The sequence below is a fragment of the Piliocolobus tephrosceles genome, chromosome 8 (assembly GCF_002776525.5).
Source record: "Piliocolobus tephrosceles isolate RC106 chromosome 8, ASM277652v3, whole genome shotgun sequence".
NCBI classification, from domain to species: domain Eukaryota; kingdom Metazoa; phylum Chordata; class Mammalia; order Primates; family Cercopithecidae; genus Piliocolobus; species Piliocolobus tephrosceles.
The window spans coordinates 22,048,034-22,060,301 of NC_045441.1; the positions used below are offsets into that span (position 1 = coordinate 22,048,034).

At 44.9% G+C, this 12,268-nt stretch overlaps 1 protein-coding gene across 1 annotated transcript in view; it reads right to left on the reverse strand.

The window, feature by feature from the left end:
• Window positions 1–12,268, reverse strand: part of RP9 (RP9 pre-mRNA splicing factor) — a 22,725-nt gene that overhangs the window by 3,240 nt on the left and 7,217 nt on the right. The window contains exons 2-3 of the mRNA XM_026447959.1: window positions 2,433–2,463; window positions 1,216–1,345 (exon numbers count right to left, since the gene is read on the reverse strand). Of these exons, the coding sequence (XP_026303744.1) occupies window positions 1,216–1,345; window positions 2,433–2,463 (161 nt within the window). The remainder of the gene's footprint in view (window positions 1–1,215; window positions 1,346–2,432; window positions 2,464–12,268) is intronic.

Sequence of the window (12,268 nt, forward strand, 5' to 3'; positions counted from 1 at the left end):
GCTCAGGCTGGAGTCCAGTGGCGTGATCTCGGCTCACTGCAACCTCTGCCTCCTGGGTTCAAGATATTCTTCTGCCTCAGCCTCCTGGGTAGCTGGGATTTCAAGTGCGCACCACCCGGCTAATTTTTGTATTTTTAGTAGAGATGGGGTTTTGTCATGTAGCCCAGGCTGATCTTGAACTCCTAACCTCAGGTGATCCGCCCACCTCGGCCTCCCAAAGTGCTGGGATTACAGGCGTGACCAACCACGCCGGCCCAAAAGGTACATTTTTTTATTTCTTTTTTTTTTTGAGACGGAGTCTCGCTCTGTCGCCCAGGCTGGAGTGCAGTGGCGCAATCGCGGCTCACTACAAGCTCCGCCTCCCGGGTTCACGCCATTCTCCTGCCTCAGCCTCCCGAGTAGCTGGGACTACAGGCACCCGCCACCTCGCCCGGCTAGTTTTTTGTATTTTTAGTAGAGACGGGGTTTCACCGTGTAGACCAGGATGGTCTCGATCTCCTGACCTCGTGATCCACCCGTCTCGGCCTCCCAAAGTGCTGGGATTACAGGCTTGAGCCACCGCGCCCGGCCAGGTACATTTTTTTAAAAGTGTGTCTCAGTATATTTTTCAGAGTAAATGTTTTCATAAAGTATCTCTGCTTCTCATTTACTATTTTAGACACTATAAAAGCTTCTTTCTCAGGTTGAGTCTGTTCAAAGCTGTCACTTAGTAAACAAAATCCCAAGTTCTCTTAGAATATTAATGTTGACTGGGCACAGTGGCTCATACCTGTAATCCTAGCACTTTGGGAGGCAGTGGCAGGCAGACTGCTTGAGGCCAGGACTTCGAGACTAGCTTAGGCAACATGGTGAACTTGCAGAAAGATGGTGTCTTAGTCAGCTTGGGCTGACATAACAAAATGCCGTATACTGAGTGGCCTAAACAACAGAAGAAACTGGTTTTCTCATTCATTCTGTAGGTTAGAAATCTGAGATCAGGGTCCCAGCAAGGTGAGTTTGTGGTGAGAGCTTTCTTCCTGGCTTAAGATGACAGCCCTCTTTCTTTGTCTTCACATGGCATGGGGGTAGGGGGTGGGGTGGATGCTTCCTCATCTAGAAGATGGAGAACATGCCTTGGCTGTAAGAGGGCTGTGATGAGAACAAGTTAAATAAAAGAAGTAAACACCCTTTGTGGCGTGTAAGGTGCATGGATTAGGGAAACTCTCCCATACTCACACTGCATCACTTTGACTTCTTTCCCCAGTGGCATCCAAAGTCCTTTAGTTGGTGCATGAGCCAGAAATTCCCTGGCGTGTTCATTGCCTGGTACATCTGGTATGCAATCTTCTGGCTTAGTCTCATCTTCCTAAAAAAGGGAACAGGTATAAACAGCATGGCAAGACAGTGCTGGGATTCTCTCCTGCTCCCCTTGGAGACACCCTCGCCTGGCTTTTTCCTGGGCTTCTGGTGCCAACAATATCTTAGTTACCCCTCAAAACTAGAAAAAAAGACAAGTTACACCTGATTGGAAAAACAAGAAACAAATGTACCAAAATAATTATACCCAAAACAATGTAGCTGTTCTTAGAGAAAAGTTACTGGTGAAGCAGAAAAATCTGTCCTTATATAGCAATGAGTGGTAAGCTCCAAATTAGATTTCAGATTAAAAACAAAAAAGTTTCACTACCTCAAAATGTAGAATTAAAGTAAACCAGGCTTCCTGGAATAATAGAAATGGCCTGATATAGCTTATTATACCCTGAAGGCCCTGTCATATTTTATAGTCACATGCATGCTGTATCTCTGATGTGCATGTTTGCCAATTAATAACTGCATTTAAAATTAATGTGTTTTTAAACTTGGATTTTTTTCAAGTTTCTATGAATATTAAATTTACAATAGACTAATGTTTTTAAAGAATATTTCTTCATTGAGAGTTATGAAATAGCAAGTTTTCTTTGCTGTGGCCTGCCACTCTAAGTCTCCCTCATGCGCACACACCCTGGTGCTGTGGCCAGGGAGCTGCAGGAGGGATGCCTGCACCGGAGAGTGGGACTGGATGAGCTGTCGGGTCTCCTCAGAGTTTACTGCTCTCTGAGCTGCTGAGCTCAAGAAACCGGCACAGGATGGACCGAGGGGCTGAGCTGGGTGAGGCCGACAAGGAAAAGGAGCATAGAGATGCCGTCCCCAGCAAGAGAGAAGAGGGGCAAGGCCAAGGAATCCACATGGGCCTGCACTGGTTCTTTGGGGAAGGGAAACATGGCTGATGAAATTTCCGCAAAGGCAGTGGCTTGTGACAAAACTAAAAATTATGACCCCTCAGTCATCTGCAGGAAAGAAATAGGCTTTTGGTAAAAGGAGATTTAAATATCATGCAATCATTTTTCATAACAAGTTACTAAGTCTACAAGTATGTCTAGTGGAATAACTAAGAGTACAAACTTCACACTAACCTTGATAAGCCCAGGAGGAGGTTTTTCATAACTGGAAAACAAAAAACAAAACCTTATCAACTATGTTAATGTAAACATAACGCATCAAGTTACTGCAAAAAAGGGGCTGTAGGATTTTTAATCAGAGATTTTAGCAACAGTAAGCTTTTATCACTGATTTGCAGACAAGCAATCACCTGAGAAGAGCAGAATGCTTCTCCTCCCTGTGCTCAGTGGCACCCGCCATCTGAGACTGGCCAGGCCTTCCTTATTTCCATCCAGGGACTGAACCCAGAGGAGACCCAGAATGCTGAGCACGCAAGTCTCCAGATGGGACAGGTAGCGAGATGGGAAGGAAATTCTGAAGGCAAGGTGTTTGTGCAAAGAGCAACTCTCGGGCTCCTAAAGCGATTTGTACCTCCTCCCAAAAGAGTAATCTGCAAATATTTTTTGCTCAGGTCTGTCCCTTGACCCTTTAAACCTTTAGGGAAGTACTTTTTTTTTTTTTCAAGACAGGGTCTTGTTGTATTGCCTAGGCTGGTCTCAAACCCCTGACCTCAAGCAATCCTCCCACTTCAGCCTCCTGAGTACCTGGGACTACAGTCGTGTACCATGGGACCATGACACCTGGCTCTCTCATTTTAATACTTCAGAATGACTGCAACATACAGAAACAATGATTTAATGTTTTCTTCATTCGGACTCTTGTCTTATGCATAGTTTAAGGGACCCTTTAGAAGACAATGAGTATTGGAAAAGGGAGTCAAGAATAGACTAAGGGAAAAGTGAAATAATTTTCATTCGGTCGGGTGTGGTAGCTCGCGCCTGTAATCCCAGCACTTCGGGAGGCTGAGGTGGGCAGATCTCTTGAGGTCAGGATTTTGAGACCAGCCTGGCCAACATGGTGAAACCCTGTCTCTACTAAATATACAAAAATTAGCTGAGTGTGGTGGCGGACGCCTGTAATCCCAGCTACTCAGGAGGCTGAGGCAGAAGAACCTGGGAGGCAGAAGTTGCAGTGAGCTGAGATCATGCCATTGCACTCCAGCCTGGGAGACAGAGTGAGACTCTGTCTTTAAAAAAAAAAAAAAAAAATTCATTCTCCCCTTCTATAAGATGTGGGAGAAAGTAACTTGATGGACAATGGATGAGAAATACTACTAATCCCGGATCTGTTCCCTGAAGATTAAATAGTAAACAAGTGTGTATTAACAGGATTAGCTTTGTAGTGTGGTATGGTGCCTTCCCAAAGTAGATGCTTAAAATATTTCTAACAAAAATCTGTGGCATGACATAGGCCTAACGGAGCAAAAACCATAGAAATCTGCACAACTTGTGAAGATGATACAGTTTATCTGTAGCCATTCATTAGAAGCATTAACGCTATACCTTATGCATAGAGACTAGAAGGAGCTTGACAGTAAAGTCTATAAATCCAAAAATCCAGTAAATGAATCCGTTTGAGTCACAAGCATTATGCAAAAAATATATGGCCAATCAAACTGAGATCCAAATTCTGAAAAAAAAAAAGTAACTCTTCTTGTCAAGATGAAAATGAGTGTGATGCAACTGCACATTTGGAAATATCAGTAATGGCATTCCCAGAGTCCATTTTACAAGTGTTTTCACAAGTTTAAAGAAGGGTGGCTCATGCTGTTTCCTAGGGCTGAACAATTCATTAATGTAGTATACTCAAAAAGATATTTCTCAAAGTAGTATTTAACTACTAAATACAGATTAGAAAACTGAAGTATGTTTATGTGCAGTTTAGGTTCTACAGTGTGACAGTTAAGAGGTACGCCTTTATCTCTGCAGTCACTGTCACCCAAGCTGGAGTGCAGTGGCACGATCACAGCTCACTGCAGCCTCGAGCTCCTGGGTTCAAGCAATCCTCCTGTCTTGGCCTCCCAAAGTACTGGGACTGTATACAGGAGCCACTGTGTCCAGCTGCAGTTAATTCTTAAGATAAAAAGAAAAAAGTTGATCGAGGTGCATTACTTTGTGCCACCTGAAAAGCCTTACTTAGTCATTCACACTGTACTAATTTCTCTGAGTAGGAAGAAGACTAGTTACATCTGAGGGGAGACACGCCGTCTTCTCAAGTGTGTGTAGAGTAAGAAATCTTTTGTTAAGTGTTTCAAATTACTCTTTCTGTTGACTGTTGAGATGGGTTTTCTTTGAGAAGAGTCCCTAATGCAAGTGTACTCCATTCCACACAGCTGTTCCTGCAGCTGCATCCAAGGGGCTGTGTGGCAGAGATGAAACTGCCACCTACACCCAGGAGGTCCACTCTGCTATGCCTGGCAGCCCAGGAGCTACTGAGTGACAGAGATTGTTGGAGCAGGTGGAAGCCTCCGATGCCCTCAGGGGTCTGGCAGGCAGGGTCGCTGAGGGAAAACTCTGGTGGAGACTCAGGAGACTCCATCACATCAGGGATGAAAAGATTTGAATTCAATTTATAAAACAGCACTGTGGGGTTTCCCATTTAACATGGCCAACTGACCAACATGCTTACCTGTCTCCTTCGCCAGACACTGTAAAAATGACAGTGAAAAAATAAAAAGGCCATAAAGATATCCCAAAAGGAGGCAACATCAGAGGAAGTTTTTAACAAATTTGGGAAAGTGGAAACCGCAATGGACTTCTTGGGGTGGAGGCAGTAACAGTTTTCAAAAGATGCAGCTTCCTTCCTACAGCCAGGAGGCTGCCTGTCCAACACTTGAAGAAGCCTGCAGGGTTAGCCTCCTCAACTCAGCAACACTGGCAGCCAGGCAGAGATCCCTGGCCCCCAGGCAGAAGACTCAATACCCTTCTTTAGAGGAACTTAGGAGCCTCAGAAAAAAATCTCCAACTACTGACATTTGAAAGTCTCTTGATAAAAAGGGTACCCTGCAGCATGAGCGCTCTATCATGAAGCTATTTGATCAACAAACAACACCTTCTCTCTTTTTTCTCTCCCCCACACAGCTGCCCTTGACAAGAGCGGTATAGTACCTACTCTTAAATGAGTTGAGGCCAGAGCAGTGACTCATGCCTGTAATCCCAGCACTTTGGGAGGCTGAAGTGAGAGGATTCACTGAAGCCAGGAGTTTGAGACCAGCCTGGGCAACATAGTAAGATTCCATCTCTAAAAAAAAAGTGTAAAAAACTAGTTAGGTGTCGTGGTGTGCACCTGCAGTCCCAGCTACTCTGCAGGCTGATTCAGGGGGGCTAACTGGAGCCCAGGAAGTCAAGGCTGCAGTGAGTTATGATCATGCCATTGTGCTCCAGCTTGGGTGACAGAACGAGACCTTGTCTCTAAAAAACACAAAACAAAACAAAATATGGTTGAGATTCAAGGATACTCAGACATTAGAAAAAGAAAAAAAACTACTAAATGGAAGACAGAAATTGAAAAGGCAAACAAGAAATAGAGGCAATGTAGGGAACAAAAGACAACACAAAAGAAAAATGAGTGAGTATCCTCATAGATGAGTGACGATATTTCACTTATGCAACAAGAACAGGATGCTATAAAAAAAAACTTGCAGAATGAGAAAAAGCTTTTTGATTTAGAAATATAACAATTAAAAAATATGTTTAATAGAGAAAAAGATACCTCTACAAAGTACAATGAAAATACAAACAGAAGAGACAGAGCAACAGAAAATCAACAGAAGAAAAAAACGAAATTGAGGAGAGGAAATAAGACAGAAATTGATGTATGTGGTTAATGCATTTATGACATGTCAAGAAAAAAAGGGTCAACTGCACTGGGGAACAACACACACTGGGGCCTACTTGAGGGTGGAGGGTGAGCATCAGAAAAAATAACTATTGGGTACTAGGCTTAGTACCTGGGTGATGAAACAAATATAATAAACCTACACAGGTACCCCTGAACCTAAAATAAAAGTTAAAAAAAGAAGTCAATTGGAAAAGACTGACATCATGAAACTTCAGGATGGCAGCAATAAATAGTTTCTTAACATTTAAGGGTGAGGTGAACTTGAATACGTAACATAAAAGAAAGGGAGTCAGAATGGCATCAAACTCCTTAGCAGTTTTGGAAGCTAAAAGATAGTGATGTACTATCACTGAGTGAAAATTGTTGTTACTATTTTCCTCCTGCCTCAGCCTCCCGAGTAGCTGGGACTACAGGTCCATATCATTGTGCCTGGCTAATTTTTAAATTTCTGTAGAGACAGGGTCTCACATTATTGCCCAGGCTGGTCTTGAACTCTTGGCTTCAAATGATCCTCCTTCCTTGGCCTCCCAAAATGTTGGGATTACAGGTGTGAGCCACCACGCCCAGCCCCAAAATAATTTTTGACCTATAATTTTATACCTAGTCAAATTATGTACCAAGTTTTAGGATAGAATAAAGACATCTTCAGATATGCAAGGTATCAAAAAATTTACCTCCAATGCACTCTTTCATAGGAAGTTGCAGAATTGGCTTTGGTAAAATGTGAGAGTAAACATATAAAGAGGAAGACATGGAATCCAGGAATGAGATGCAAGATAGGAGAGTGGGAAAGGATGCTCTAGGACCACTGCCGGACCAGGTTTAAAAAGTAACCATTGTACTGAAGGACAACAGAATGAAGAGTCTAGGTAAAAAATGAACTGATTAATTACCTGATATGTAGTTATGTGTGGAAAAAGTACTATTGGGGCTCAGAAAATGATACCCCAAAGTATGGTGCTTTGGCATGCTGAATACTTTGAACTAAATGAGATTAGAGAAGGCCTCAGAAGAAAGTTGCTCTCTGACCTTCTCTTGCCCTCCTGTCTCCTGCCCTTCTTTCTTCCCCAAAGCAGTCAGAGAGGCCAGAATTCCTCCTTTCCATACATGGGCCATAAAAACTAGAACAAGTCTCCCAAAAAGCAAGCCAGAATACCTACAAATAACTTTAATATTTTTTTTAAAAGATAAAATCTCAGTGGAACTTTTTTTTTTAATATTTAAAACAATAATAATAAACTCCTACAAATATTACCCTAACATTTCCTTGCCTTTCTGCATCGGAGCTGGCCATAAAAAAATTAGCTGACGTACCTTGTTTGATAGATTAGGACCCCTCGTTCCAGAAAGGGTCCTGCCCCATACCTGGGAGGAAGTAATCGTACACAGAGGCCTGAAAAATCTGAATAGACAGGCCTTGCTGGGCTTTTCCCTATTACCACTGTATTATACCCTTTTTTGTCCAATTATATTTCTACACTGCTATACATTCTTCATCCAAACTAAGCATAAAAATAGTTTCCTCTGGGTCTCTGGGGCTTCCTTTCTCAACGTTCCCATGTCACATAAAACTGTGATTAAATATATTTGTTATGCTTTTCTCTTGTTGACCTATCTTTTGTTATAGGAGTATCCGCTGTGACTCCTATGATAGGTAAGGAAAGATAACTTTTCACCTTTATGGTACTCAGATTTTGGAGACGTTGGGAGAAAAACAGCGGTAGAAAATTAAGCAAGTGAAAAACAGACTCTTATTAACTACTTAAAAGTTAACAATAATATAGAAAGCAAAATAAATCAGAGAACACTACTTGGCTCAAAAGTGAGTAATAATTCATAGTTATATTACTGTATTTTTTGTTTGCTTTTGCTTTTGAGACAGGATATCACTCTGTTGCCCAGGCTGGAGTGCAGTGGTGCAACCAGGGCTCGCTGCAGCCTCAACCCCCCAGGCTCAAGCAGATCTTCCCACTTCAGCCTCCCAAGTAGCTGGAACCACAGGCATGTACCACCACACCTGGTTAATTTATTTTCTTTTCTTTTTTGCAGAGATAAGGTCTATAAATGTTGCCCAAGCTGGTCTAGAACTTCTGGCCTCAAGCAATCTTCCCACCTCTACCTCCCAAAGTGGTGGGATTACAGGCGTGAGCCACAAGAGCCCAGCCTAGTTATAATAATGTTAATACTAAGCATTTGTTTAGCAAAAACTGCTATGATAGATCTATACTGGAAGATTATAAACAAGAAGGGTAGGTAAAGAACTAAATCCTTACTACGACAAGAAGTTAATAGGTATGTCTAAGATGTTGAATTGATGTAGACAGTATAAATATGCAATTTAGGAATATACAGTTGGTGGGTGCGGTGGCTCATGTCTGTAATCCCAGCACTTTGGGAGGCTGAGGTGGGCAGATCACTATGTCAAGAGATCGAGACCATCCTGGCTAACAGTGAATCTCCATCTCTACTAAAAATACAAAAATTAGCTGGGCATGTGATGCGCGCCTGTAGTCCCAGGTACTTGGGAACCTGAGGCAGGAGAATCACTTGAACCCAAGAAGTGGAGGTTGCACTGAGCCAAGACTGCACCACTGCACTCCAGCCTGGGCGACAGAGCGAGACTCTGTCTCAAAAATAAAAATAAAAGTAAAAAATAAAAAATAAATAAATATACAGTTAAATCCCAGAAGTAAAACCTAAAAGTTTATACAGAGAAGCCTGGTTTGGGAGGCGGAAGAGGGACACAGGGAATATGAGTGGTTACTGATGAGTCGGGCAGCCTATTGCTAGTTTTTGGTAGCATTTTTAGTACTATTTGAATTTTAAAACTACATATTACTCTGGTATAAATACAATTTAAAGCTCAAACAAGATTCTGAGCTAGCCAAAGCAAATCTCTCAACAGCTCATTCAGTTTTAAATCTCAGAAACTGGAAAAATCCCACCAGTCAGTCAGACACCTGAGTTCAGCTCTAGATTTGCTGGTTAGCTGGTCAATGTATGCTTGATCACATGACTTAACCACTGTTCCTCCGTTTTTTTCATCTGTAAAAGTAGGTTATAATCTCTCTCATCTGTGAAAAAGCTCTCTGAGCTACAAATAAGTGGAATGAACATACATTGAGGGCTGGGGCAGGGCCAGGCATTCTGGTGCTTATGCTAGGGGAAGACCTTTGAACACCTGACTTCCCTGGTGTTTGGACGAACGGAGGCAGGATGGTGCACTTCCGGGTTCTTCTTCACCAACTCTTCCCATGTGTGCGAGAATGCAGCTGACGCCCGTAAGGTGCAGATTAATCAGGCATGCACCAGGTGATGTCAATCCGAGGAGACCAAGATTTACCTGGTGGCACCTGTGGAGCGCCCCCCCCCCCCACATGGCCGTGCCCCGCCTATTGCCCTTCCACTCCTAGAAAAGTCGCTCCCAGCAGATGCGCCGGGGGTGGGCTTTCTCAGCCCCCACTCTTGTCGGGGACTGTATTAGAAACTCCACCCCCCCTCCCCGCCCAGCTCCGGTCCCTGAAGCTAGATGACCAAAGAATAAATTTGCAGTTTTGCTTTTAGCCTTGCCTACTCGCTGGTTCTTTTGTGCCCACTCTGGTGGTCTTAGAAAAACAAATCAGTTGGTGCCGAAGACCCGGGAGGAGACCCCTCCTCAGGCCTCTAGGGATTGAGGAACCTCCTCCTGCTTCCACACCGCAGACAGACCAGGACCTGAGACCCGCTTCCCTCACTCTCACGGCCTCTCTGGGGTAAGTGCCCTTGTCTCCTCTTTACCTCCCTCGGCCAAAATCCTGAGCAGGTCCGAGGTCCATCTTGAGCCACCAAGTGGCTCGGGAGACCCGTTCAGGACGGAGACGTCCGCCTGAAGGTAATCTCCACCTTGGCTTCAAGAGCCTCCAGTCTGTCTCTGCTGGTTCCAGAGGACGCTTTGAAGCCAGGCAGAGATCCACTTCCATTTCCATTGTGTCCCTCGGCCAAAATCCTGCGCAGGTCCGAAGTCCATTTTGAGCCACCAAGTGGCTCAGGAGACCCGTTCAGGATGGAGACGTCCGCCTGAAGGTAATTTCCACCTTGGCTTCAAGAGCCTCCAGTCTGTCTCTGCTGGTTCCAAAGGACGCTTTGAAGCCAGGCAGAGATCCACTTCCATTTCCATTGTGTCCATTGTGTCAGTAAAGAGGAAACAAATGGGAAACCCCCAGTCCAAATTTCTAAAGAGCACCCCCTTAGGGTGCCTCCTAGCCAATTTAAAAACCTTACAGCTCAAACAAGACCTTAGGAGGAAGCGGTTAATTTTCCTTTCCACTGTGGCGTGATCGACCTCAGCAATTTCTGCCAGCGGCTAGGCAAGTGGTCCGAAATTAATTACGTACACGGCTTTTGGGCCTTAAGCTCTCGTCCCTATACTCCTCCTTCTCTCCACCCCCTCCCTTCCTGCCCAGACTCCTCCTCCTCCCCCCATCCAGACTCCTCCTTCCTCCTCCTTATCTACTAGTAATCCACTCGGTCCCATGCCTCCTTCGGGGGCCCCCAACTGGCTGTCTTGAATCCCCTATCTCTGCCCACACCCTCCTACAGTGTTAGCACCTTTGCGAGAGGTGGCTGGGGCGGAGGGGGTTGTCAGAGTACATGTCCCTTTTTCATTGGCCGATCTTTCCAAAATTGAGAAGCGTTTAGGTGACTTCTCAGCTAATCCTACCATATACATAAAGGAATTTAGACACCTTTGTCAGGCCTATGACTTAACTTGGCATGACCTCCAGGTTATCCTAACCTCTACCCTAAACTGACTGAGGTTCTAACCCAATATACCCGGTTAGATCCGGCCTCCCCCACAGGGGCCACCATTTTGGCATCTTACTTCGTTTCTCAATCAGCTCCTGACATTCGTAAAAAAAAAAAAAAAACTTCAAAAGGTAGAGGATGGTCCTCAGACACCAATACAAGACCTAGTTAAATTAGCCTTTAAGGTCTATAACTCCAGAGAGGAGACGGCAAGCTCGCCTTGAACAGAAGGTTCAGCTCCTAGCAGAGGCTTTACAGCCCAGTCGTAACCCCATGCCAGAGAGCACACACCCCACAGACTCCAAGGCTGCAAAAAGAGCCTGCTATATAAGTGCGGCAAGGCAGGACACTATGCCAACAGGTGTCCACAGGGTCCCCGAGCCCCAATGCAGCCTTGCTATAAGTGCAAGGCATCAGGACATTAGGCCAGTGAATGTCCTAACCCTCGTCCACCAGCAACCCCCTGCCCTGCTTGCCAGCAGGGAGGACACTGGAAGTCTGATTGCCCCACCCTGAGAACAGGTGTTGCGTCTCCACGTGACCCCCTTTCCCAGGATCCTGGGAGCTCCTTCCAGCTCCTACATCTGGACGACAACGACAACTGAAGGTGCCGAGACTCGGGGACCCCCATCACCCTCGCCGAAACTCTCCTGGTAGCGGGTAAGACAATTTTTTAATCGACAGCGAGGCTACCTATTCTGTTTTGCCGTCCTTCTCTGGACCTAGCCTTCCATCCAATATCTCTGTAGTAGGAGTAAGGGAAAAGCCATCCACTCCACGAAAAACTCCACTCCTTAATTGCTGCCTGGCCAACAACTACTTTGCGCACTCGTTCCTCATTCCCAGCTAAAAAGGGCCCCTACCGAAAGCAATCAGTGGAAATCAGTTTGGCTTTCCCCCACTTGCCTCAAACTTACTAAATTTTCTTAACTATCTCATACTCCCCAACCTTGCCAGGACCATCCTTCTGGGTTTTGCCCATATTCCAACAAATGCTTCCATTCCTCATTCCTATACTAATACTGTGCCTTATTTTATTCTTCATCCATACGTCCAAATACCAACCATGGGCCCCGACCTTAACGACGCCCCTTAACAGCAGGAAGTAGCCAGACAGACCACGGCGCCCCTTTATCACTATTATCAATAAAAGGTTGGACTGTTTGGACGAACGGAGGCAGGATGGTGCACTTCCGGGTTCTTCTTCACCACCAACTCTTCCCATGTGTGCAAGAATGCAGCTGACGTCCGGGAAGGTGCAGATTAATCAGGCATGCACCAGGTGATGTCAATCCGAGGAGACCAAGATTTACCTGGTGGCACCTGCGGAGCGCCCCCCCCCCCA